Genomic DNA, 25,537 nt, shown 5'->3' with positions numbered 1-25,537 from the left:
CTGTCTGTTGCTGTCAAATACAATAACAGGTTCATGTATCTTCTTAACCAAAGTCATCCTCTTCTTTTGTGCCATCAGATCCATGCCTAAGTGGAGGTTCCTGTACAGATGGTGTGAACTCCTTCCACTGTAGCTGTCTGGCAGGCTTTACTGGGCCCCGCTGTGCTTTAGAGATCAATGAATGCCAAAGTTCCCCCTGCAAAAATGGAGCCACATGCACAGACTATGTTAACTCCTACACCTGCACCTGTTGGCCTGGTTTTACTGGCATCCACTGCGAAACCAACATCCCTGATTGCACTGAAAGGTGAGTGTGTTTGAGTCATGGCGATATCTCACGGTGTACTTTATCAACCTGCTCATATACACATGTATATAACTAATGAATGGGTCAATAACACATATTTATGTCCACAGCTCTTGCTTTAATGGAGGAACGTGCACAGATAAAACCAACAGCTATTCCTGTACCTGCCGTTCAGGCTTCACTGGCTCCCACTGCCAATACGAGGTCAACGAGTGTGACTCCCAGCCCTGCCTTAATGGAGGCATCTGTCAAGATGCCCTTGAGTCCTTCCGTTGCTCCTGCCCAAAGGGCTACACTGGCACCCGCTGCCAGGTACACACACACTCACAGACACTAATGAAAGGTTTTGTTAAGGCCTTGTGTCTTCATGACTTTATGTTTTTAGACTAATAAATGCTGATACATGTTTCTTTGCCTCTTGCCTCCCCAGACACCAGTCGACTTGTGCAGACGCTCATCTCTCTGCCTAAATGGAGGACGCTGTCGCCAAAAGGATGCTTCCTTTATCTGTGACTGTACTAATGGCTGGTCTGGGCGTTACTGTGACATCTCCAGGGTTTCTTGTGAGACAGCTGCTCGCCATAGAGGTTTGTGGGTGTTATATGACATTTAACCTCTCGGTCTCTGTTTGTGTTGTAACTGATATTTAAAGTTACATTTTCTTCCAAATCTTTCTCATCAGGGCTCCAGACAGATGAGCTATGCCACCACGGTGGTCACTGTGTCAACACTGGGAATGCCCACTATTGTAAATGCCCTGCTGACTACACTGGAAGCTATTGCGAAAGCCAAGTGGACCACTGTGAAGACAAACCCTGCCGCAATGGCGCCACCTGCAGGGGATATGTGGGAGGGTACCAGTGTGATGTGAGTTCATTGTCGATATGTGCTTCTCTGTCAGATTTCAGCAAAGTCAGTATTCACACAGTGCTTCTTCACAATTGTAGAGATAATGAAATTGTTATCTGCATGTCATTGCAGTGTATGCCAGGCTTTACTGGACAGAACTGTGAGATAGAGATCAACGAGTGCCAGTCTCATCCTTGCCAGAACGGAGGCACTTGCATTGATCTGGTGGGACATTACATCTGCTCCTGTCCCCCTGGCACACTGGGTATGCAAGCACATATTCAACATAAACCTATGTTTATTACTAAAGGGATTACACTGTAGGTGACTAAAATATAATAAATGTATAGTAGTATTAAATAATAATATATTTTTTTTTTAAGGTGTTCTCTGTGAGATCAATGAAGATGACTGTGCTCTACCTCTGAGGCTGCGCAGTGCTCCTCCTAAGTGCCTAAACAATGGCACCTGTGTGGACAGAGTGGGTGGATACCGCTGCAATTGTCCCCCTGGATTCACAGGAGAGAGATGTGAGGGAGACATAAATGAGTGTCTCTCTAACCCCTGCAGCCCATCCAACAGTCTTGACTGCATTCAGTTGCCCAATGACTACCAATGTGTCTGCATGCCTGGCTTCACTGGCCGGAGGTGTCAGAGCAGGTTCAGTGTGTGTGAGTCTCAGCCTTGTCAGAGCGGAGGAGTCTGTTCTGTATTCAGCGGGTCTGCACTGGGATACACCTGCACGTGTCAGCTTGTAAGTGTACATTAACTTTAAGGATTTCAGTATCAAATCTTTTGATTTTGTGGTTTGTGCATTATAGCTTTTCTTATTTGTGTAAGGAAAGTTCACTATCTAAGTGCATAAATGATCTCTATCTTTAGGGCTATGATGGGCCCAATTGTGAAAGAAGCATGTCCTGTCGGGAACTGTCCTGCTACAATGAAGGTAGCTGTACACTTACCACGAGGGGGGCGCGTTGCAATTGCCAGCCAGGTTATGACGGGCCCCAGTGTCGGCATCGAAGTAACGAAGGCTGCTCCTCCCAGCCCTGCCGGAATGGAGGATCGTGCACCGAAGAGACCAGCTTCCCGTTCTTCCACTGCCAGTGTCCCGGTGGCTGGACAGGTAAACGGTGCGAGCAGGGCAGCAGATCCGAGGTCCCACCCTCATGCCCTCTAGCAGACTGTCATGAAAAAGCCAATGATAGTGTTTGCAACAAGGAATGCAACACATTCCTATGTCGCTGGGATGGAGGCGACTGTTCTCTAGCAGTGAACCCCTGGGCTCGTTGTGCAGACTGCTGGCGTCACTTCAACAACAGCAAGTGTGATGAGTCCTGCAATAACGTTGACTGTCTGTATGACAACTTTGACTGCAAAAGCAAGGAGAAAGTTTGCAAGTGAGTTTACGTTACTGTTAACAGGATTCCCTCATTTGTTTCTGTACTGATCCGAGAAAACTTGAGCTGATGCTTCTGTTTGTGTCGTCTCCAGTCCAATATATGAAGCCTACTGCATAGACCACTATGCTGATGGAAAGTGTGACCAGGGCTGCAACACAGAGGAGTGCGGCTGGGATGGCTTGGACTGTGCAACGAAGGTTCCAGAAGCCCTTGCTGATGGTGTCTTGGTTTTGGTAGTCCTACTGCCTCCTGAGGAGCTTCTCCGCACTAGCACAGCTTTTCTGCAGAAATTAAGTGCTATCCTACACACTGCACTGCGCTTCCGGCTGGACCCCAATGGAGAAGCCATGATCCGCCCCTACACCCGCCGAGAGGCACGCCTCAAGCGGGAGCTGCAGCCTCAACAGGAGGTCATCGGGTCAGTCAGGCATACAGTAAACATTAAAGCTGAAGTATTTCCTGTACATTCTACATTACACTAAACACCTGCCTCTCTACTATTCCTGTAGTTCCACAGTGTACCTGGAAATAGACAACCGTCTGTGCTCTCAGGGCTCTGAGGACTGTTTCCCGACAGCTGACAGTGCTGCAGACTACCTGGGAGCCCTGTCAGCTGTAGAAATGCTCCGCTTTCCTTACCCCCTCAAGGAAGTCCGTGGTGAGTATAGATACTTAAAGAACACAAAATGAACTTATAAAACTAATGAGGCACAAATAATGTGATTACTACTTTGTCTTCTCACCACAGGTGAAAGGTTGCCTACTATTGTTGACCCCATACCTCAATGGGCCAAGCTGATGCTGGTGGGGATAGCTTCTCTTTTCCTTTTGGTCATCCTTGTGATAGGAATGTTGATTGCTCGTAGAAAGAGAGAACACAGTACCCTTTGGTTCCCTGAGGGCTTCTTCCTCAAGAAGGAACCCAGCAGCAACAAGAACCGCAGGGAACCCGTGGGCCAGGATGCTCTGGGAATGAAGTAAGTTATTTGTGTGCAAATGCAGATGTTGTTGGGACTGAAGTGCTTTAGCAATACAATTTGGAATTGCTTTAGGAATTTGTTTTGAAATTGTATCTGTTTTATTGTGCTTACATTGTTTAAAATATTCATCTGTAAACAGACACATGCCAAAAACTGTGGAGGAATCTCTCCTTGGAGATCACAGTGACCAGTGGATGGACTCGGACTGCCCAGAGGCCAAAAGGCTCAAGGTCAGTTACACAGCATATTTCCATTTATAAACTATCCTAATCAGTTTAAATATACACAAGCACAAGAGTGTGTACATTTTACAATAGCATTCCATCCTGTATTTAATCCTGCAGGAAATAATGACATTTTTCTCCTTTTGTGAGTTCAGGTTGAGGAGCCGAGTATGCTCTCAGACAGTGAAGATGCAGTGGACAGCAGGCAGTGGACACAGCATCACCTTGCAGCCGCAGACATTCGCGTGCCTCCCACTATGGCCCTCACGCCACCTCAAGGAGAGTTTGAAAGTGACTGCATGGATGTTAATGTCCGAGGCCCAGGTTGGTAGTGTGATAATCTAAAGTTCTAAGATTGGAACTGTGATTTATTTTTATTTCTTTTATTTTTTATTTTTTTTAATACTTTCTTCGTATGATCTGGTATATTGAGCGCTTGAAAATCCATAAACTCACCCACGTCTGTTTTTTTATCTCCTACCAGATGGTTTTACACCTCTGATGCTGGCATCATTTTGTGGAGGTGGCTTAGAGCCTGAGGTAGCAGAGGAGGAGGAGAATGAGGAGTGTTCAGCCAACATTATCTCTGACCTAATCTACCAGGGAGCATCCCTTGCTGCCCAAACAGACCGCACTGGTGAGACAGCGCTCCACCTGGCTGCTCGCTACGCCCGTGCTGATGCTGCTAAGAGGCTGCTGGATGCCGGGGCAGATGCCAACGCTCAGGATAACACAGGACGTACACCGCTACATGCTGCAGTGGCTGCAGATGCACAGGGTGTCTTCCAGGTAAACAAACGTCAACAAAAACTGTTTACTGGCCACATTAGTGGTACAAATGCCTATAACATTTTTAACATATGTGTAGAAATGCAGAAATCATAATGTTGAACCCAATCTTTTCCATCCTCCTAGATTCTGATCCGAAATCGGGCTACAGATCTTGATTCCCGTATGTATGATGGCTCCACCGCGCTGATCCTGGCAGCACGGCTGGCAGTAGAGGGCATGGTAGAGGAACTCATCACTTGTCATGCTGATGTCAATGCAGTTGATGAATTGGGTATGTATGTGTAATGTTTCACTCAAGTGGGTGTCCTGATGCAAATGTCCCTGTTTTGTGATAATATTCAAACCATAGATGCATAATCTCATCGTTTGTTATCTCTTTTAGGTAAATCTTCCTTGCACTGGGCTGCTGCTGTTAATAATGTGGATGCCACTATTGCCCTGCTGAAGAATGGTGCAAACAAAGATATGCAAGATCTCAAGGTGTGACATCCACTTATACTTTTTTAAGCACACTTGAGCGTGGCTTGAATTGAGATATGTTTGTATCTAACGCAGCCTCTGATCTACTCTGTTTTTCTTTTCAGGAGGAGACCCCTCTGTTCCTTGCAGCCCGTGAGGGCAGCTGTGAGGCTGTAAAAGTGCTGCTGGCTCATTTTGCAAACCGAGAGATCACAGACCATATGGACAGGTTGCCAAGGGACATTGCTCAGGAGCGTATGCATCACGACATTGTGCAACTTCTTGATGAGTACAACACAGTAAGGAGTCCCCAGGGTCATGGAGGGCCTGGACACCACCTCACTGGGGGGCACACTCTGTCTCCTCTCATGTGCCCTCCCAGCGCCTTCCTGCCTAGCCTGAAGAACACCCCACAGGGCAAGAAGAACCGTCGGCCTGGGGCCAAGGGTTCTAGCCTGGGAAGCCAACATGCTAACAGTCTGAAGGAGTCGGTCAAGGCCCGTAATAAGAAGCTGACCTTGGACATGCAGAGTGCCTTACTGGAGAGCTCAGTTACCCTGTCCCCAGTTGACTCACTGGACTCACCCCACGGGGGAGCTAGCAATGCTGGCTACATCACCAACCCCACTTCCCCTGTGGCCATGCAGTCACAAGGGCTCTTTCACTCTTCCATGTCTGTCCCAAACACCCCAATGGTACATAGTAGCATGTTGGAGGGGGGTGGCCCCTTTGCCGTGTCTCTTGCCCAACTAAATGACCTGGGAGCTGGAGGAATGTCCTTGCAGGGACGCGTTTCCATGGCTTCAGATGTTAACCATGGATATGTGCTGAGTTCAGGCCAGATGGGGCTCAGCATGGGCTTGGTCAGTCCTGTCAGTGTGCCCTTTGACTGGCACAGCCGGATGGCTTCCTCCCAGTGTGGTCAGCAGGTGGTGAATCTTGTGCAGAGTAGCCAGGCAGGCATGCACCCCCAGAGTCCAGCCATGCAGCAGCAAAACATGCTGATGCACCAACAGCAGCTCTACCGTAATGCCATGCTGCAGCCCACACCTGTTACCTCCACGCCCACTATCAGCCCAGTCAAGCTGCCCTCCATTGCTGAGCAGCAGCAGCAGCAGCAGCAGCAGCAGCAGCAGCAGCAGCAGCAGCAGCAGCTCATCAACCACACCATCACCAACCAGCAGAGCATGGCCCGCATGGGTACCTCCACCCCACCGACACCCCAGACCTCCCAGCCCCCACCATCCTTCTTCCAGCAGCAGCAGATGCCTCAGCAACCTTCTCAGCCCCAGCCTCCTGCTCAGCCCCCACAGGCAGTCACGCCAGCAGCCCAGCCCACTCAGGCTCTGACCTCCCAGCCTAGTGGCAGCACTGCAGGAACAGAGGATTACCCAACTCCTCCCTCTCAGCACAGCTACTCATCCGCACTAGATGCCACGCCCAAGCATTACCTCCATTTGCCCAGTGAGCACCCCTACCTGACCCCTTCCCCAGAGTCTCCGGAGCCCTGGTCCAGCCCCTCCCCTCACTGCGTCTCTGATTGGTCAGATTCCACACCCAGCCCAGCAGTTGCTGGCCCTGCCCATACCCAAATTACTCAAATCCCAGAGGCCAATGGCAAGATGCAAGTGTTTGCGTGAAGATCTCATGGCCCCTGCTTGAAAAGGGACCTGGGGTAGAAGATTTTGTGGACTGGCTCTTGGGCTTGTCTGTTTGTGTGTCAGCCTGTTTCCAAGATTTTCATTGGATTTGGATTGACTATGATTATCACAAGGACCGTCTGCTAGTGATTTTTGCAGAGAAAAAAGTAAAGGGAAATGTGTGTTGTCTGAAAAAACAGCAGACAATTTAATGAAGTAATTCTGTCACAGATGGACTTGTTTTTTATTATAAAAAAAAAAGAAGTATATGAAGAAAACCAAGTCTTTCATTTCAAAGACTTAGGGATGCTTGCCTGGAAACTAACAAACATTTAAAAAGTAGATATGAGAAAAAAGTAAAATGTTGAAGGGAATTCATTTATTTTTATTTATTGTTTTTATCTCTCTGAATTGCTCTTTTAGGTGTTTTACCCTCTTTCTGTCCTATAGCTTTTCACATAATGTGCCACCCCCTCCTATTTTATACAGACCACCTACATTTCTATTTAGCCAGTATGGCAAGTGATGGTAAAGGAATATAATTGATCATTCAGACCAGTTAACAGACAGAAAGAGGTTTTTTTCACCTCTTTTGACTGATATTTATTTAGGCCAATGACAGCTGGTAAAGATGAGAAACTGGTTCTAGCAGATATATATTAAGAGTTGCTCAGCAGTAGTGATATGTTCTGATTTGATTGAATTGTGGTAATTGATTACTTTCCACATGAGTATTATGAATAAGAATGTAGATGAGTGTCTCTGAAGCACTTCAAGTGACCAGCCTCGAAGGGCTAGTGTGGGTCAAATACAACATTTCACTGCAATGGATATTTATAATATATGGGTGGCATTTAATCCATGGTCATTTTCCTTATGAACTTTCAAAAGAAATCAGCAGAGTAAAGGTTTAGGTGTAATGCTTTTATTTCAACCCTAGTTTCTCATGACTCTACAGGACTCTTACCTCCGGTTCTACTGCCAGCCCTGATACCTGTGTTGTTTTGCCTTTAAAATCAGCCTCTCACTGCCCTTTTTAGTTTGTTTTGTTTTATTTTTTTTGTTCCATTTGTTTTATACTCTGTATATTTGTGAAAACCATGGATACCTTTCTTTTAACATCACTTCGGATGTACTAAGCTATGCTTATCAGCTGCTATTTTATATCACTCTTCCCTGCAAACATTCCTCCATTTTGCCTGTCTTGTTGAGTCTGGATGATGTGCCTTTCAGCAGCATCCAACACAGAGTAGAACCAGATGAACAGGTGGAAGTTTAATTTGTCAAGTCCACATCATGTCCTTTACTGGACTAAATGGAAACATTCTGGACTATCTGTGGCGGTAGAGGTCTTATTGACACTCTCACCTCGCCTCTGGTAGTGTCTGTGGTGGAGTAGTGGTCAGTGTGAGGCTGTGGTTGCTGGGCTGGGACTGCTTATGCCCTGTCACTCCTCAGGGAGATGTTTTATGGCATGCAGTGGGACCGTTCCCCTGCATCTACAGTAGCTCCCAGTCCAGGGACAGTGGAGATACATCTTGATGATTGTTAGAAGAGACTGAAGGAAAGAACACTACTATGTAGTGCTGCACCCTTAAACTTTTTACAAAATTCTGAGATGACTCTCCCAGTCATCCAGCTAACACTTTGTGTAATGTCTGACCAACTCTTTACCCCCACATGACCTGAGTGTTTAGGATAGAGGTCCTTCCCCTAGTGTGCTGTGGACATTTCAGCATAAATTCATTTGATAATAGTAGAATTTTGAAACCACTGCATTTTCATCGTGTGACATCACGAACAGAAATTAGTAGGCCACCACTCCTAGCTACTACTTTTGTGGTGACCTAACACTGCCCCTAGTTGTGTCATAGAGTTTATCTTTCAATTATTGTTTTATCCTGTTCACTATAGACTCGGCTACTGTTTTGTCAGACCTAGGAAACGTGTTATTGTTCACAGTCCAGTTCACATTTTACTTACGAAAACTTTTTTTTGTTTGATTTTTATATATAACTGGTCTTTCAAGTTCTCTTCCAGGTCACACTAAGTGTTTTGTACATTTCAACCTCCCGACTTTGTAAATATGTTTGTTCTGGGTAGATCTTTGCTTGAGAAGTCTTATGTTTCTGAAATGATTATTATGTACTAAAAAGGACAAAAATAAAATGTACTTCATTTAGCATTATTTGAAGCTGAGGCTGTGACTGATATTTTATTTGTCTTGTGTTATTAGAACAGTCATAGATATTTTCTATCATTATTAATTTCTATACTTGTTTAAAAGTAGTTCAAAACCATTGTACATAAAACCTTTCCACGGTTTTACTTTCTACAGTCAAAAGTTGTAAAGTTACTTATAATAAAATCTGTAGGGAACTACATTTTGTGTCCTGGTTTTCAGTGATTGTTTCATATTTTAAAGGAGGATATTCATTAATTCAGATCCTCATAATCCTAACCATTCAAATAAAACTGAAATGCAGTTACCGGAGATTAATAATTCAACAGTTTTAATGTCTGAAATGTTTCGTTTTCTGGTTCTAACGCATTCTCATGAACGCGTTATGCGGCGACGAAAGTTAAGTTTAGGCACCGAAAAAACTAGTTGAGTTTAGGAAAAAGATCGTGGTTTGTAACACTCCCAAGGAACACGCATTTCCTGGGTGAAAGTCTTTTGTTTTCCCGGGAAGCGCACTCCTCTCCCTTGCTTGACAGTTCTGTGTGTTAACGCCCACCTATCAGCCCGACCACCTCCTTGCCCAGCCGCGTTCTTATACGTACAGCAGTAGCCTAGTCCATGTGGTGCGCCCAGCAAAAAAAACTTGGAAATCATATGAATTACAGTGCTTAGCTTTTTAGAACGTGAGAACAGGCTGAACAGTTAGCACAGTGGTTCCCAACCTGGGGTCCGGGCACCCCCAGGGGGGGCGGCAAAGATCACAGGGGGGGCGCGAGTCTTTATCTGGTTTGAGGTTGAGGTAAAAAAAAAAATGTGCACATGTTAAACAAATTATGATAATACACTAGAATATATAATGTATACAAAAGTCTGTATAAAAACTATATATTCTGTTGTATCCTCGTTTTTCCTGCTGCCACGGCATCACTATTTTATGAATGAAACATGGCGGAGAAACGTCACAGTGCTGATAACTGCTCTGTATCAAAAAAGAAAGTAAGGCTCTATTTCCAGAGTTACCTCAACTTCGGTTTTGGGGGAGGGGGGGGCTCGGCTTTTCTTAGGCATGAGTAGGGGGGGCGCCAAGGAAAAAAGGTTGGGAACCACTGAGTTAGCAGATACCCCTATAAGGATTCATTAGAGCAATAATGGTGAGTTAAACTGATGCAATATTTTGTGTGTGATTTGATTACAGGGCTGTATTGTTTTTCTCCTTCTGATCCCAGTTTGCTCCTCAGTGTTTCTGCCAGTTAATTGCAATTACTTGTAACAGGTTTGGGTCATAGTGGGGTGTAGATCAGGGGTCTTCAATGTTTTTTAAGCCAAGGACCCCTTAACTGAGAGAGACAGATCATGGGCCCCCTACTACAGATATTGTATAAAATGAAGTTGCATATTAAACTGGGCCAACAATAATGTGTGGGGCCTAAAGCCTTCTAATATACATTTTTAGTACATAGAATAGTTAGCTTATAAAATATTAATTGTTGGCATGATTTTATAAATCATGTTTTAATGTAAAGTATACAAATGGCACAGTGAATCCTTAGGATTAATTATCTGTGGATGGCTACCTTAGAGACTACTTTACCTATAGGCCAGTAAGCCTATCATCAATGTTGTTTTTTTCCCACAAATAGGCCGATTCATATTTGCTAACATGTTGGATTCGTGTTGACAATTATATTTTTGACAAAACATTATGGAAATTATTACACATATCATAATTTGGCGGCCCCCCTGCACTAACTCTGAGGACCCCCTATGGGTCCTGTGTTGAAGATCTCTGGTGTAGATCATCTACCCAGCAGGACCCCCTGTCTAGGTCTACTGTGATATGAGCTGTAAGGATAAACCTGATGGTGGTAAATCAACAGTGTGTATGTTTGTATATTATTTAAATATTGTTCAGAAAATGTATTTTATGTATTAACAACTACACAACAGGACTATTAATTTCTTTGTTTTCTTGTTTGTTTGCCAGTCTGTCTGCCAATAGGATAAATCATATACTATAGTATTCCTGACTTTACTAGTTTTGAAATAAGATTAGAATAAATCTTTGTTAGAATCATGCTAGTCCAATACAATGCATTTTTGTGTTATTTTATTGCCTTGCTCTACTTTTCCTTAAAATTAACATAACAAACTGAATGAAAAGAGAAAATGGTAAAATGCTTATAATTCACATGTGGTGATATTATTTGCAGTGTTTACCTGTACAAACTAATGATGAAAAGATGGTCCATATTTACAGTACATGAAGAATTAACATTATTTTAGTTACAGTACTGTACATACAACATTCTATGGCTCATGCCATGTTCATTGCTTCTCAGAAGGAAACTTCTGTCACATTACAGTTGGATATTTTACTAAAAACCTCTGACAACAAGTTGTAGCTACCATAGTCAATCACTGTTCCCTTGGGAATAACATTTATAGTCTGCGCAATCTTTATTTCTTCCCTGTGCTCCTCTGCAGCATGCGCAGCACCCCGAGAGTAGCATTGAACACGCTGTCGTGTTTAAATATCATCTTATAGAAGGTGTCCAGAGGCAGTCGACCAGTCGGATCTGCGTGCTTCAGTGCAGTCATGGGCATGTATAGGCGGTTGGTCTGGTGGCGCAGAGGAGGCTCCTTGGCTGTGATCACTTTAACGGTTTGCTGAAAAATACAAACAAAAGGCGGCTTCCTCATTATTCATTTCCACTGGCAAAACCATTATAATTATTCTTTTTTTATTTATTTTTTTATTATTAACCATCATTATTATTCTTATTGACCTTTTACTGTACTCAAATGGAAACATAATTGTCATCACTTGCCTCAGCCACTTCCTCTGGTGTCTGGCCTAATGAGGAGAAGATCTTTTTAGAGTATGGTAGGTAAACTTCACGGAAGATTTTGGCGGTGTCCTCGTCTGTCCCTGAAAGATCCATCTTCTCAGCATCCTCATACACTTTCCTTTCAAACTCTGTCACCACAGGGCCAGGTTCCACTAGAGTCGTCCTTGTGACAGAGATATCAAAAAGATATAGGATCACTGTTACATTACAGTCAACAAGTCGTGCCATTGTGTGCTTACTGATACATTAAGTTTTAGTTGTGGGGAGGCTGCTTTGAGTTGTTAAAGCTGATATAGTTTTTCAGGACATGTAATCACTTGATGTTAAACTTCATTGCTTGCACTGCCAGACTTTCACAAAATCCTTCCACAGCAAATTTGGAGGCAGAGTAGACGTCATTGAACAGAAGCCCTGTGTAGAAACATAAGAACACCTGTTAGCAACCGCTTACCTCTCTTCTTCTGCAATGTCACTGACATAAACAAACGCACCCTGTATTCCCATGACGCTGCTCATCACCACAATATGGCCGCTCTGCCTCCGCTTCATGTCGGGCAGCAACTCTTTCACCAGCCTAGCCAGGCCAAAGAAGTTTGTGTCAAAGAGATTCTTCATGGCGTCGATACTTTGGCACTCCAGTGGTCCAATCATGCCAACACCAGCATTGTTCACTGTAACAGCGGAGTATCCTATGTCATTATATGCTTGTAGAGAGATCTTAAATTCACTTTAAAAAAATGTCTATGAGAATGTGAATGAGAGGAGACAGACCAAGAACATCCACCCGTCTGTCCGGCAGGCTGTTGACACACTCTCTGATGGAGGCTTCACAACAGGCATCTAACTGTTTGATTTCCAGGGTTTTGTTTAAGGAGTCACCTGCTGCTTTCTCCAAGGGCCTCCGTTTCCTAAGATCCCTCATTGTGGCAACCACTGCCTCAGATAAACAATCAATACACTGGCTGTAAGTAGCTGCAGTTATTTCTATCATCTACTCTTTTTTGGTTGAGGAGAGTGAATGGCTGACCTTTAAACCGTCTGAGTTCATCCTTAGCCAGCCGTGCAGCCACAGCCAAGCCGATACCAGAGGAGCACCCAGTCACCAGCACTCTCCTGGTTCCCATGGCTCTTTGACCTCTGACCTCAAACCTCAGGAGGATCCTGGCTGCTCAGTCAAAAAATTATGTAAGAAATGTAAATAAAGGAAAATCCTTCTAATATTATGTCATTGCCATCACCATTCTGTTCAATATAGATGGTATTTTGTGATTAAGTGTTGTAATTCCCCTTTTTTCCCTAATGTGTACATCTATGTAATTTTTTTTTCTTTTTTTTTGCCTTGAATGCTATTTAAAAATCCCTACAGAATGTGCATGAAAATGTATGTAAGACAGTGATTACAAAAAAGCACAAGCATTGTATGCTCAAAATGCAACAAATCTTTCAGCTGCATTGGATTATGATATAATGGCATTACTGTAAGTGGAGTGATTAGCATCTCTCTTTTATCTCTTTATCGTCTATATTTCCTTGTATGATCACTGAATGCTGGCACAAAATATTAAGTCTTCTAAGAAGCCTTTGTTCCTCTGTGAGCTGATATCAAATCCAAATGTTTAAACTTGATGCTGTTGATTTACCACACATAAATAGGAATACTGACCAGTGACAGGGTTCAAGGTTGAGTTTTTGCTTTAAACAATTCTTCCAAAACTCAACAAAGGAAGTCACTGGATGTGAGAAGTGTGGTATTTCTTCAAAGATTATTGGCTCTAATCTGATTTATGTATCCTGGAATTTTTGACCGCCTACAGCAGCAAGCTAAGTGTTTATCAGTAGACACAGTGAGTTTAGTTTTAGTTTAGTTTATTAGGATCCCCATTAGCTACCTATTTTTCATGTGGTCCGACACATATTCAGAATAACACAATACAGTATATAACAAGAGAGAACATTAAAAGCAAACTAAAAGAGGTAGCATAAAAAATTGAGTGAGTGAGTATATGTATGTGAAGAGTCTCGAGATGCACAACATGATAACAAAATAATGAATTTTGGAAATCCAGTCCCAGCCCAATCATTGTGTGATTGAATGTTGATACTTTAAGGAGGATTTCACATATTTACAGTACATGGATGCTTGCTGGTCTAAGCATTAATGCTGAATTTATTTTAATTGAATAGAAAAATAATTCTCTATGTCCTGCATTCATAATGTATTTTTATTTATTTATGGCCATTACTTGTTTCCTCAAGGGTGGAGTTAAGTTGTCATTTGTAATTGCAATATTTTTCTCTGAAATACAGTATAGTAGAATACATTGCATTTTATACCACACAATGATGATACCTGCATTCATATTCGCCCTTAACATTATGGTCAAGCAAAGCACTTCAGTAATAGTTACTTCCCATCACTGTAGGCTTTATCATCCAAATTACAGTGACACAACAGGGATAAAATATACAATAAGGTCACTCTAGACTGAGAATTGCAGACACTATTAAGCCCCTACAGGGCGAGTTAACCTCATCAAAGTCCAGACTCAGAGGCCTGTTGTTCTGATTCTAGGTGGTGTTGTAGTCTACCAACCTGTAGATCGAGCAGCGCGTCCTCCACACCAGCAGATTTGGGAAATAAAGATGTACTACACCAGCGGGTCTATAACCTAACGTTACTGCAGCTTTCAAAGAGGGGGATACGACCAAGTCACAGCGGGACAGACTGCTACATAAGCCCAGCGATTACCTAAATGGGTCACATAGGCCGAGTCAGTGTGTGGGAGTTGTAGTTCTTCAAGTGACAACGACTCCTGTGACAACTGTACCACGTCACACATATTATGGCTATACTGTTATGTTTTGGGTTAAACTTTAAACTACAGCAAGTGCACCATGGATGTATAATATTATGCACTCCCACATGTGCGTAGATGCCTCAGAATTGGTTAATGATTAGAGAAGGAAAACAGATTATTATTATTATTATTATTATTATTATTATTATTATTACTAAAAAATGTCACTTTAATAAAGTCACAATAGGCATACGGTCCAGAGTATTGCAATACATATAAGTATAATAAGTAAATAAACAAAAAAATTGTAATTCATCCATAAATCTATTCATCATATGCGTTGACGGGGGTTTGATTAAAAGCCTATTATATGCATTTACATTATGATTCGTATGAATACTCTTATCACAGTACTCGTTAAGAATCGTAAAATTTAAATTTTAAATTAAAAAGTAAAAATTACAATTAATTTTGAAAGTATTTACCGAAAGTATGTTTCTGTAGTACCTTCAGCGCACTTTGGAGGATGGTCTGGCAAAGCGAGAACCAGCGTTTAACCAGCATTGACTCTTGCTTGATGTTTTAATGTGTTGTTGCAGTTCCTCACGGTGACCACAAGATGGCGGTTAACGCTCTAAATATAGAATGAATCCTAATAGTCAACTGTCAACCCCACCTAGCGTCAAGTAGACATATTACCAACATATAAACAATAAACCTTTTTGTTTCCAATGTTCAGCCCACCGCCAAATAAAAGGGAGCTATTCACAAATTATATATAGCCTATATTTTAAAATGCATCAGACTACATGGTGTAGGGGTTAATATAGTTTGATATCCAGTGTTGGGCAAGTTACTTCCAAAATGTAATACATTATAGATTACTAGTTACTGTCATTTGAGAGTAATTAGTTATATTACAATATTACTGTCTCTGAATTGTAATGCGTTACACTACTTTTGCATTACTTTTGAGTTACTTTCGCCAAAATAACAGCGGAAGTTTGACTTGGCAACTAGCTTGTGAATTTCATCACCGGATCAATAAAGTCTCCTCTTTATCCACTTTAATACTAATATTATAGATTATTCATAATATTTTGTATAATTAATACGGATATGCAAAGTAATTAAAGCTATAAAAATAGATAAGTAAAACGTACAATAGGCAAGTAGGGGACAATGAAAATACTCAATTAAAAGTACCTTACAGTTGTGTTGAAGTACATTGTTGTAAAATGTTTGTTTAAAGCACTTGAATAAGAAATTCATGTTGTTTAGTTTAAAACAGTCTAAAGGAAAGGGTCAATTATAGTGTGATTAAAACTCACTATACATTAATTACAGTACTTGATTTACAGCTGATATGTGAAAAGGTCCACAACCTTATTTAACAGTAATTTAGTTTTACTGCGAACCGTCACAGGAAGTGCTTTTATTTTGAAGTAGCCTACACGGAAGTTGTCTGTTGTGTACTCTTGCTAGCTTGTGTTGAGATGAACGTGAGACCATAGATGCAAACATCTCCGTCAAGCTAAGTTGCTCACTTTCTGGTTTGTAAAACTGCAACATTGAACAGCAAATGGTCACAGTAAAAGACAAGCGTGTTTGGTCGTCATTCGAAGCCATTCCACTACAGGCATAGTTACTCTCCACGGCTGATAAACTGAAATTATATTTACGTGTAGCAAGCCTAAACATTAATTCCCGACATGTTTAAATCTGTCAGCAGCTCGGACACAGTGCTGTCCGAGCTTTTGTATTTGTGTTGTGGCTTTTGCGTTTGTGTTGTAGCTGTTGTATTTGTGTTGTAGCTTTTGTATGTGTTATGACCCTTCTCGGCCACCGTAGGTTACACACTAGATGCGTCGCGCGAGCGTGTCAGTTGCGTGGCGTGTCCGTTTATAGGAAAAGATGTTTTTATGTCGTTTAGACACAAATACATATTAATAAATGTCATGTTGATGTGATATAAATTCAGATATAAATGTAATAACAAATTATACACCTGTCAATACAGAACAGCCTATTTTGCCGTCAATACTACAGACGTTGTCTTTGCTGTAATCAAATCAGTATATATTTATGTTTAACATGGTATTTCATTTTATCAATGGGAAACATACATGTGTACAGACGGCTAGCAGCAGCGCTGCATCAGACACGTTTCTGGTGTGTAAAGACAGAAAAATCCACGCAGCTGACACGCAACAGAAACGCCACGCTCACGCCACGCTGCCAGTGTGTAACCGGCCTATGTGGCCACTAGTAATGCAAGACAGGTACACTGTCCCACCTAGCTTCAAGACACAAACCAGAAAATTATTAAAACATGTATTTATCAATAAAAGAATTTCCAACAACGACATTACTGTTGTAATTTTGCGATCATCACAAAATGACAAAATGTGTTAATAATTAGTAAATACAACTAGAAAATGCATTTTCTGCAGCAAATGCTTGTGAATGCTGAAAGCTAAATTGCTAAAGCTAAACTGGATTGCTGGCATATTTGCTTAAGAAGGTGAAGTAATGAGAATAGTTGGAAAAGTGGGAATGGTTTTAGTTAGTACGAATTTCATTGAAATGTTGAATAATACCAGTAATGTATTAAACAAAAGTGGAATAATTTAAGGTAAAAAAACAAAACATTAAAAAGTCATAGTATGGAATGTGATAAAATTGATTTAATTGATTAATTTTGTGATTTAATTGAGTATAAAGTGATAAAAAAAAGTCTTAGCATAGTATGTTGACAAACGTCATAGTATATTATTTCGAAAAAAAAGTGATGAAAATGTCATAGAACAGTATGTTGAAAAAAGTGATAGTATAGTATGTTGAAAAAAGTCCTAGTACAGTATGTCGAAAAAAGTAATAAAAAAGTCATGGTAAAGTATGTTGAAAAAAGTGATAAAAAAGTCTTAGTATGGCATATTGATGAAAAAGTCATAGGACAGTTGTCAAAAAAAGTGATAAGAAGTCATGGTATAGTATGTCAGAAAAAAAGTTATTAAAAAGTCATAGAAAAATGTGATAAAATGTCATAGTCTGTATGTCGAAAAAAGTCATAGTATAGTATGTTGAAAAAAGTGATGAAAAAAGTCTTAGTATAGTATGTTGAAAAAAGTGATAAAAAAGTCATAGTATAGCATGTTGAATATTGTCATAGTATAGAATGTAAAAAAGTGATAAAAAAAAGTCATAGTATAGCATGTCGAAAATAGTTATAGTATAGCATTTCAAAAATTCATAGTAGCCTACAATATGGCGAAAAAAGTGATAAAAAAGTCTTAAAATGTCAAAAAAGTCATAGTATGTCGAAAAAGTGATAAATAAGTCATAGTATAATGTTGAAAAAGTCATAGTATAGCATGTCAAGAAATGTGATAGATAGATAGATAGATAGATAGATAGATAGATAGATAGATAGATAGATAGATAGATAGATAGATAGATAGATAGATAGTTAAAAGTTAAAAAGTGTTTTAACTTTTTTTTGTGATAAAAAAGTCATAGTATAGTTTGTCGAAAAAAGTGATAAAAAAGTCACAGTATGTCGAAAAAGTCATAGTATAGCATGTCGAAAAAAGTGATACAAATTCATAGTATAGACCCAGCCCATTGACTTATGTCCACTGTAGTGGACATTTGAGTTTCATTCCTCTCATTCCTCTCCTTGGAATCGTTTGTGCAAGTCTCTTAATTCCTGCTGTACTGTACAGAGGACATCCTGGGCTTTTCAGTGATGTGTTATTTGATTGGCTGGGAGGCCGGGAACCGCCTCTTTCTTTCAATCCAAAATGGACAGCATAGGAACAAGCACATTTTATGGAAAGATAAGAGATGAGTCAAATATTATTATTTATTTTATGATAATCATATATTTTCTTGTTCATTAAGGTGTTAGGAATCATATATTGAGTTCTGATAGAAACTACATTATGTATCTTTTGAAAAATTGGCATTTTATGAATGTCAATTATAGTGGACATCAGGACTATCTTCATGTAAATAATGACTCCACATCTACCAAATTTGTCTTTTTTCGTACTCAAATGATCCTGTTGTCCACTACAGTGGACATTCTTTAATTAAATAAAAATAAAAAAAATTAAATTGTAAGATGTTTTTTTAACCTTAAACAGGTATGGAATCACAAAAAAATCTGATTAGGAAAAACAAAATTTTCCTCGGTTCTCAGGAGGATAGTATGTCAAAAAAGAGATAAAAAAAAGTCTTAGTATAGAATGTCAAAAAAAAGTCATACTATAGTTTGTTGAAAAAAGTGATAAAAAGTCATAGTATAGTAAGTCGAAATAAATGATAAAAAAAAGTCATAGTAGTATTTCGAAAAACGTGATAAAAAAGTCATAGCATAGCATGTCAAAAAATAATTCTCTTATCCCTCTAAGCTATCTGACTTGACAAAAGAGTTATGTTTTCGACATTTGCCTGTTTCACCAAGAATATTGGGCCGCTAAAACTTAATGAGACATGTAGGACTTGAACACTCAAACTTCTTTCTTCAAGTCATCCTCTTATCCCTCTTAGTTACCTCACCTGTCATCAAAAACTATGTATATGACATATTTGTCATATACTGTACATATTAGTGACCTATTGTCTATAAAATAGTTGCAATTTTACGACGGTCCCTAACTACCTCTCTAGTGACAGGCTCGTTGGACAGACATTCAGTTCTTTGCGCTCTAAACTGCGTCGTCATCTTTGGTGATTTTGAGTTAACTAAAACTGTGAAACATCTGTCTAAATAAGCTCTCCAACATACCCTGAAACTGGGGGAAATCGAAGTATTGACATGGAGCTATTGAAGGTAACATCTGTGAAAACCGATGAATGTCAAACATTAAACTAACTTCACCGCAGTATTTTACTGTACCAATACATTTTGGCCCACCTAGATTTTGTCGCTTTTTCAACGTTTTTGGCGCTTCTTTCGATGTTTTTGTCGCTTTGTTCGACCTTTTTTTTGGTGCTTTATTTCTATAATGGCTATGGAACTTTTTTAGGACTTTATGTTGACCAAACTGTAAGTGAGAAGACGTTATATGTATGCAAAAATACAGTCAAAGATATTTCACTTTTCTCTTAAATAAAAGCATGTTAATACACATGTCTGGCCCTTGATGTGATTCTTATTTTCCAGACGTCGAAAAAAGTTAGAGAATGGTATATCAAAAAAGTCATAGTATAGTATGCCAAAAAGTCATAGTCTTGTGTGAATGAATTGTGTGAATGCAGTATCAGCATTCACACAATAATATTAATATCATTACCTAGATTTATTTGACGGAAAATTGTATTTAATGTTGCAGTTCCCCGCTGTGACCACTGGAGTATTAGGGCCAGCCATGCAGAGTGATAGAGAAAGACAGAGTGGCGACACTCCCATTGCTCTGGGTCCAGCTTGCTTCAAAACGGACAAAATACCATGCTGACATTTCGGGTAAAAACTGTCAAAATAAAACAACAAAAAGAGGCCACGGTTGTTTGAACTAGCATTAAGATAAATGTGTGCAGTTTGCATGGGTGGGGGGCTTTAATGCAGCCACATGTTTAGCTTATCTAAGCTCAAACGTCAGAGGAAAGGGAAACTGCCCCCCTCCATAAAGTAGGTTACACAATGTCAACACTCACATGCTTTTGTTCACGTTGCATTTTGCTGATGCATTCCAGAACCAGAGTTTTGCATAACTTCACCAAGAACCACTGCTGCTATACAGGTTTGTCGCACCATTCACATAAACACATTTGAAATAAGTATTATGGTTGACAGAACTGATATCATAGCCAACTAATATCATCGACACGAATTGCAAGCACATATAACCCTCTGCAGCATTAACATTAACGTTGTTCCCATGAACTTTGGCAAGACCTGTAACAACAATACTGTGATATTATTCACATAAAGGACTAGAGACTAAGACCTGAGGACAAAAGAGTGGGAAATCCTTTAATTCTATGTACTCAGGTTACCCCTATTCAGTGTTTATTTACAAAAAAGTGATAATTTGGTCTTTATGGAACAAGATGTTCTTGTTCCCCCCAGGTCTTTCCATTATTATTTACATCAGGCAGTGGTTAATGGTAATGTTATATGCTAGGTGCAGCAGTATGTGCTGATATGGTAGAATTTCAAAGACAATAACTGTGTAACATTAGAAGGCTGATATCAGAAGGTTCGGCTCAAGTTGGCTACAATCTTCTATATATTTGCCATTATTTGCAATGCAGTAAAACTGTATTAAAATTAGGAAGCTTAGGTCTGTTTTAAATATAATTTGCTCCTTGATGTTAATCAAAACAAGTTATCTTAATAATTTAATCAAATAAACAAATTAACTTAATTTGAATGAATGAATGAATTTAACAGTTAATAGTTACACTTTCCTCAGTGAGTTATTAATACAGTGGGCAGGAGGTCAAATATTCATGTGAGTCTACCTTTATTTTAAGTCTATGATTTTTAATACAATAATTTCATCTAATTTAACAGGAATAATCCAATGAGGCCGAAACATCCAATGAGGCCTGAGGTGTACTACTGATGATGTGTCCCTTGGATCACCCATCAAGGGGGATGCTCACTTGAAAACTTTACTGTCAAATACACTGCCAAGGTCAAGGACATTTTCTTAGTACGCGCTTGCACTTAAAGGATGTATTACATCTCGTCCTGTGTTCCCTGAAAACTCCATACATGTTCATACACACTGCTTAACAACAAACATCAGTGTCAAAATTGTATTTTTAAGAAGCAAAGCATAAAAATATAAGGCATCTTCCAAAGTTACGAGTTTGTCTGGACTAAGGGTATGGAATATAACAAAACATTTAAAAAGCATTAATAAGCAAATGTTCCAAAAAACATTTTCTTAATTTTTAGCATGATTGATATTTTTTAGTTTGTTTTCAACATATCTTCTTACAGTTATGGTGATCATTTAAACTCAAATGTATACTCTCACACCCTTTAACAAAATCAAATTACACATTTGTGTAACCAAGTTTACTATAATGGTAAAACGCATTTTTCTTTGTAGCCTGATTGTGCACCAACTCTTTTTCATCTATTGTTCATATGGGTGTGAACCTTATGTCTATGGTTGAATGAATTTTTTTAATGTTAACAAACTCCAAGGATTTGGTATTCTGCAGGTACAAAACAGGTATCATGTGAACTGTGCTAACAAAAGGTAGAATAGAACTTCTCTTGTGACATGAATCTTACATAGAAAGTCCATAATTTCTCTCTGAGCCTGTTTTTGTCTGTGTATACAAGAGCCAGGTTGGTCAACAGGACATACTGTACAATGTAGTGGAAAGAATAATATCGCATGGGAACATGGGAAGTATTTTGCTCCTTGACTGACAATTCTATCTGGTATTGTACTTTCGGTGGCCACTTTATTCAGTACACCTGTACAATCTAATGCAATCCAATGCATCAACTCTGCCATACATTTTACCTTTACAAAGTATATAATGTTCAGTTTTTGTTGACACTGTCAACAAAAACATTTTCACACATTTACAATACATCAGGGCGGAAGAATATTCGAAACATCTCTCAATCGAACGCTGTCAGTACAACACCACCACTAACTATGACCTCAATGGTCAAAGTTTATTCATGCATTTTACCTATTCTTTATAAAGGAAATTTGTCAATTACAAGACTTATCTGTTATATTTATCATATGTGATTTGAGAGATTACACTTTTAGGCATGAATATAGAACATACATATAATAATAAGTCTTGTTATTTGTCAATAACAAGACTTATCTGTTATATTTATCATATGTGATTTGAGAGATTACACTTTTAGGCATGAATATAGAACCTACATCATACTGCAATTTGCCAGATTACACTTCTCTGTCTGTCTCAACCAAAACTGAGCATTGAAGTTGCTTTTTTGTTTTTGTGTTTAAGGTTACAAAATATGTCAATAACACATGCAGTCAAACGTGTCTGTCTGTTTGTTTCACAATTCTTCCCAGTTTCTTGTTTATGTAATACTCGATTGTCTGGTTTGTCTTGTGGGTTCAGGGAGTGGCCAATTTTCCTTTCATAAGCAGAGTTGGAATAAATAGTTGCTTTGGACCAGACTGCAAAGATCTGATTTTTGAAAGCACGGAACCCAACACTCGGCCACGATGTAAGTACTTTTTACTGCTCAGATTGTCTTAGATGTAAATCATTGAATAGAAATTTCTTGGTGCATGAAGTAAGCTTAAGTGCTGTGTGAAAACTGTTCTTTTTTTACTAGATGAACAAAAATGGCTTGTTAAGTCACAACGTCACACTCTACTCTATATGTGTGTTTCAGGATTTATCTTTCAGGGCTTGTTGGCTTTCTGTTGGTGCTAACAGCTGAGGCCAGAGTTGGGTAAGAAACCTGAATTTAATTATTTATTTATGTTTTATTTAACTTTTATTGAACGATGTAGTTTCATTTAGATCAAAATGTCTTTTTTTAAGAGAGCCACACAACCTTCAACAGCACACCATTGCATGAGTATAATATTTAAAACTTTTTGTAACTGATTCAGTTTGTCAGTTTGCAAGGAACATAGTATTTTAAAACCAGTTTTTTCAGCCTCTGTTTAAATATCTGGTACATCCACAATTAAAACCCAACAATACACATGTCATTACTGTATGTAGTTGTGGTCAGAGAGCAGAAATGGTTTGGCAGTTTTATTGGATATTCAAGCCAGAACATTGTTATGCTTGTTGTGCATTTATTGCATTACTATTTGTGACATTTCCTAAAAGGAAAAAGAAAACTATAAAAAAAGAACCTGAATTTAATCCCCATTTTTAGTAGATTGCTGCGTTTGACCAAAATTGAGTTGAACCAATTTTTTTTTTAACTTGACCAACACTTGGTCAAACAGAACAAAACTGGAAGCACTGTTACCTCAAAGTCAAAACTAAAAGTTACTTTATCAGCTCATGAATGGGATTCTTGAGGAATTAGAAGATATTAATAATTTGTACCCAGATTCTGGCAAAGACAATTATTGCTATAATGTTGTATACCGCATACATATGTCTTTATCTGTGCCTTTTTTAATATTTTCCTTTATAATTACACAGAAACTCATCTCAGTTGCAGTTCTGTACTGAGACAGAACAGTGCCTGCTGTTTGATCGGATTTGTGAGACTGACAAATATGAGGTAAGTGTTTCCGAGCAAGAGAGGAACCTTTTCACATTTGAAGTGCAAAAAACCTTCAAAAAGCTAACTCCTTCGTGTTTAATCATATCCCTCAGGTCCGTCACTATGACTCCGTGAAATGGGTTTCAACTGACGAGACATCCCTATTCATGGATATTGCAGTAATGAGAGCATTCAAACGACTGTTTAACTACATCACTGGTGCCAACGAGAATGGTGCGTTATTTATTTATGTTTTATTTAACTTTTATTGAAAGATGTAGTTTTCATTTAGATCAAAATGTCTTTTTTAAGAGAGCCACACAACCATCAACAGCACACCATATGTGATATATATTAGTATAATGTTTCAAACTTTTTGTAACTGATTCAGTTTGCAAGGAACATAGTATTTTAAAACCATTTTTTTCAGCCTCTGTTTAAATATCTGGTACAGCTAAAATTAAAACCCGACAATACACATGTAATTAGTTGTGGTCAGAGAGCAGAAATGGTTTGGCAGTTTTATTGGATATTCAAGCCAGAACATTGTTATGCTTGTGCATTTCCTATTTGTGACATTTCTTAAAAGGAAAAAGAGAAATATATATATATAAAAAAAAAACTTTTTGTATTTTAATTATTTTTACATACAGGAAAGAAAATTAAAATGACAGCTCCTGTTCTTATTAAAATTTCCGAGGACAAGTCATTTTGGCAAACGGGTACCTACACAATGAGTTTCTTGCTGCCATCTGAAGATCAGACAAATCCCCCCAAACCTAATGATAATAAGGTAAGGTTATTTGACAAAACATGGCAGAAAAATAAAAAACATCAAACCTTCTTTTTGTTAATGCCAAGATCATGTTTTTTTTTTTTTACTTCTGTGAAGTCCACCTTCTGCTCTGGCAGATAATATAACTTTGCTGAATTGCAGGTGTACATCCACCGGATGGCAGAGATGAAGGTGTATGTACGGGGCTATGGAGGATGGATGACGAGCATGTCTGACAAAATCAAAGCGAGCAGTCTGTCCTCCGACCTTGACTTAGTCGGTGCAGAGTACAACAAAGGCTTCCACTATGCTGTTGGATATAACAGGTAAACAAATCATCGTCTTCTCACGAAGAATCACAAAACGTGTTGATCATTTTATATTGTGTAATAAATGAATGTGTGTGCTTTTGTTTCTTGCAGTCCAATGACCATATTTAACAGGCGCAATGAGGTGTGGTATGTCGTTGGGGATGACCCGGTGTGTCCCAGCAGCGAGGAATTGGACTCTTGAATATTATGAGCCCTGTGCGATGACAGCTTACAGCAGACATTGTATATGAAGAGATGATGTCTCTGGAAATTGCTTCAAGTCATAGTGTGTCAAATAAATAACCTGCCAGCAAGAACACAGAATTTAAAAATGCTGATACATTAGAATTAATTGTGTACACCATGTAGCACTTGTGAAGATGGTTTTACATTTGCTAGTTAGGTTGCTTTCTGCTTTATTCAATAAACTTCCCCTTTTGCAGTGATTTCTGTTGGTGGTTCTTAACCAATAAAAGGCCTTGTCGTTGGACCTATCCTAAAATGTATCAAAAGCAGCTGGTTCAGGTGAAGCCTGCAAAAGACAAGCCAGTCTCACTCCAGTTTGGTGTTATTCTACAATACCACCAGATGGCACTACTAAATTCAAGAATACCATTACTGCCAGGATTACACACACTGCCTTGCACTTCAAGCTTTTCAGTGACATATGATAAGGATTGTTGAATATGTTGAAGATGTACCCTATGAGAGAAGGGAGACAGTGTCAGGTTTTGGTCTGGTGAAAATAACATATGGGCTATTTTATTGA

The 25,537-nt window shown here is 39.4% G+C and overlaps 3 protein-coding genes across 5 annotated transcripts in view; 2 read left to right on the top strand and 1 right to left on the bottom strand.

The window, feature by feature from the left end:
• The window catches only part of notch3 (notch receptor 3), a 29,764-nt gene extending 20,726 nt beyond the window's left edge, over window positions 1–9,038 (top strand). For both annotated transcript variants that reach the window (XM_028598523.1, XM_028598522.1), the window contains 16 exons: window positions 79–307; window positions 418–619; window positions 738–894; window positions 990–1,174; window positions 1,289–1,421; window positions 1,540–1,910; window positions 2,039–2,556; window positions 2,651–2,977; window positions 3,069–3,217; window positions 3,308–3,536; window positions 3,679–3,769; window positions 3,919–4,087; window positions 4,248–4,552; window positions 4,679–4,826; window positions 4,938–5,035; window positions 5,140–9,038. In XM_028598523.1, coding sequence (XP_028454324.1) covers window positions 79–307; window positions 418–619; window positions 738–894; window positions 990–1,174; window positions 1,289–1,421; window positions 1,540–1,910; window positions 2,039–2,556; window positions 2,651–2,977; window positions 3,069–3,217; window positions 3,308–3,536; window positions 3,679–3,769; window positions 3,919–4,087; window positions 4,248–4,552; window positions 4,679–4,826; window positions 4,938–5,035; window positions 5,140–6,654 — 4,826 coding nt within the window. In that variant the 3' untranslated portion in view covers window positions 6,655–9,038. The remainder of the gene's footprint in view (window positions 1–78; window positions 308–417; window positions 620–737; window positions 895–989; window positions 1,175–1,288; window positions 1,422–1,539; window positions 1,911–2,038; window positions 2,557–2,650; window positions 2,978–3,068; window positions 3,218–3,307; window positions 3,537–3,678; window positions 3,770–3,918; window positions 4,088–4,247; window positions 4,553–4,678; window positions 4,827–4,937; window positions 5,036–5,139) is intronic.
• A 1,917-nt stretch (window positions 9,039–10,955) lies between these two features.
• Window positions 10,956–15,011, bottom strand: LOC114568927 (retinol dehydrogenase 8). Of its 2 annotated transcripts, XM_028598600.1 has the most exons (8): window positions 14,969–15,011; window positions 14,279–14,434; window positions 12,713–12,850; window positions 12,457–12,618; window positions 12,177–12,356; window positions 12,003–12,096; window positions 11,665–11,848; window positions 10,956–11,503 (listed from the first exon to the last, which is right to left on the bottom strand). In XM_028598600.1, exons 3-8 carry the CDS (start codon window positions 12,807–12,809, stop codon window positions 11,294–11,296), a joined length of 927 nt encoding a protein of 308 aa, XP_028454401.1. In that variant the 5' UTR covers window positions 12,810–12,850; window positions 14,279–14,434; window positions 14,969–15,011; the 3' UTR covers window positions 10,956–11,293. The 2 variants fall into 2 exon arrangements, with proteins under 2 accessions (XP_028454401.1, XP_028454402.1); XM_028598601.1 differs by lacking the exon at window positions 14,969–15,011 and having other exon boundaries at window positions 14,279–14,461.
• A 4,064-nt stretch (window positions 15,012–19,075) lies between these two features.
• On the top strand, window positions 19,076–25,214 carry soul5 (heme-binding protein soul5). The gene is made up of 10 exons (XM_028598608.1): window positions 19,076–19,320; window positions 20,184–20,230; window positions 21,007–21,130; window positions 22,566–22,674; window positions 22,846–22,905; window positions 23,619–23,700; window positions 23,796–23,916; window positions 24,336–24,475; window positions 24,620–24,783; window positions 24,880–25,214. Coding segments are annotated over exons 4-10 (660 nt in total). The 5' UTR covers window positions 19,076–19,320; window positions 20,184–20,230; window positions 21,007–21,130; window positions 22,566–22,672; the 3' UTR covers window positions 24,971–25,214.
• The last annotated feature ends 323 nt before the right edge of the window (window positions 25,215–25,537 follow it).

The sequence above is a fragment of the Perca flavescens genome, chromosome 15 (genome assembly GCF_004354835.1).
Source record: "Perca flavescens isolate YP-PL-M2 chromosome 15, PFLA_1.0, whole genome shotgun sequence".
Classification (NCBI taxonomy): Eukaryota; Metazoa; Chordata; class Actinopteri; order Perciformes; family Percidae; genus Perca; species Perca flavescens.
The sequence above is the reverse complement of the archived record's forward strand: the minus strand, read 5'-3'. Positions and strand labels throughout refer to the sequence as shown.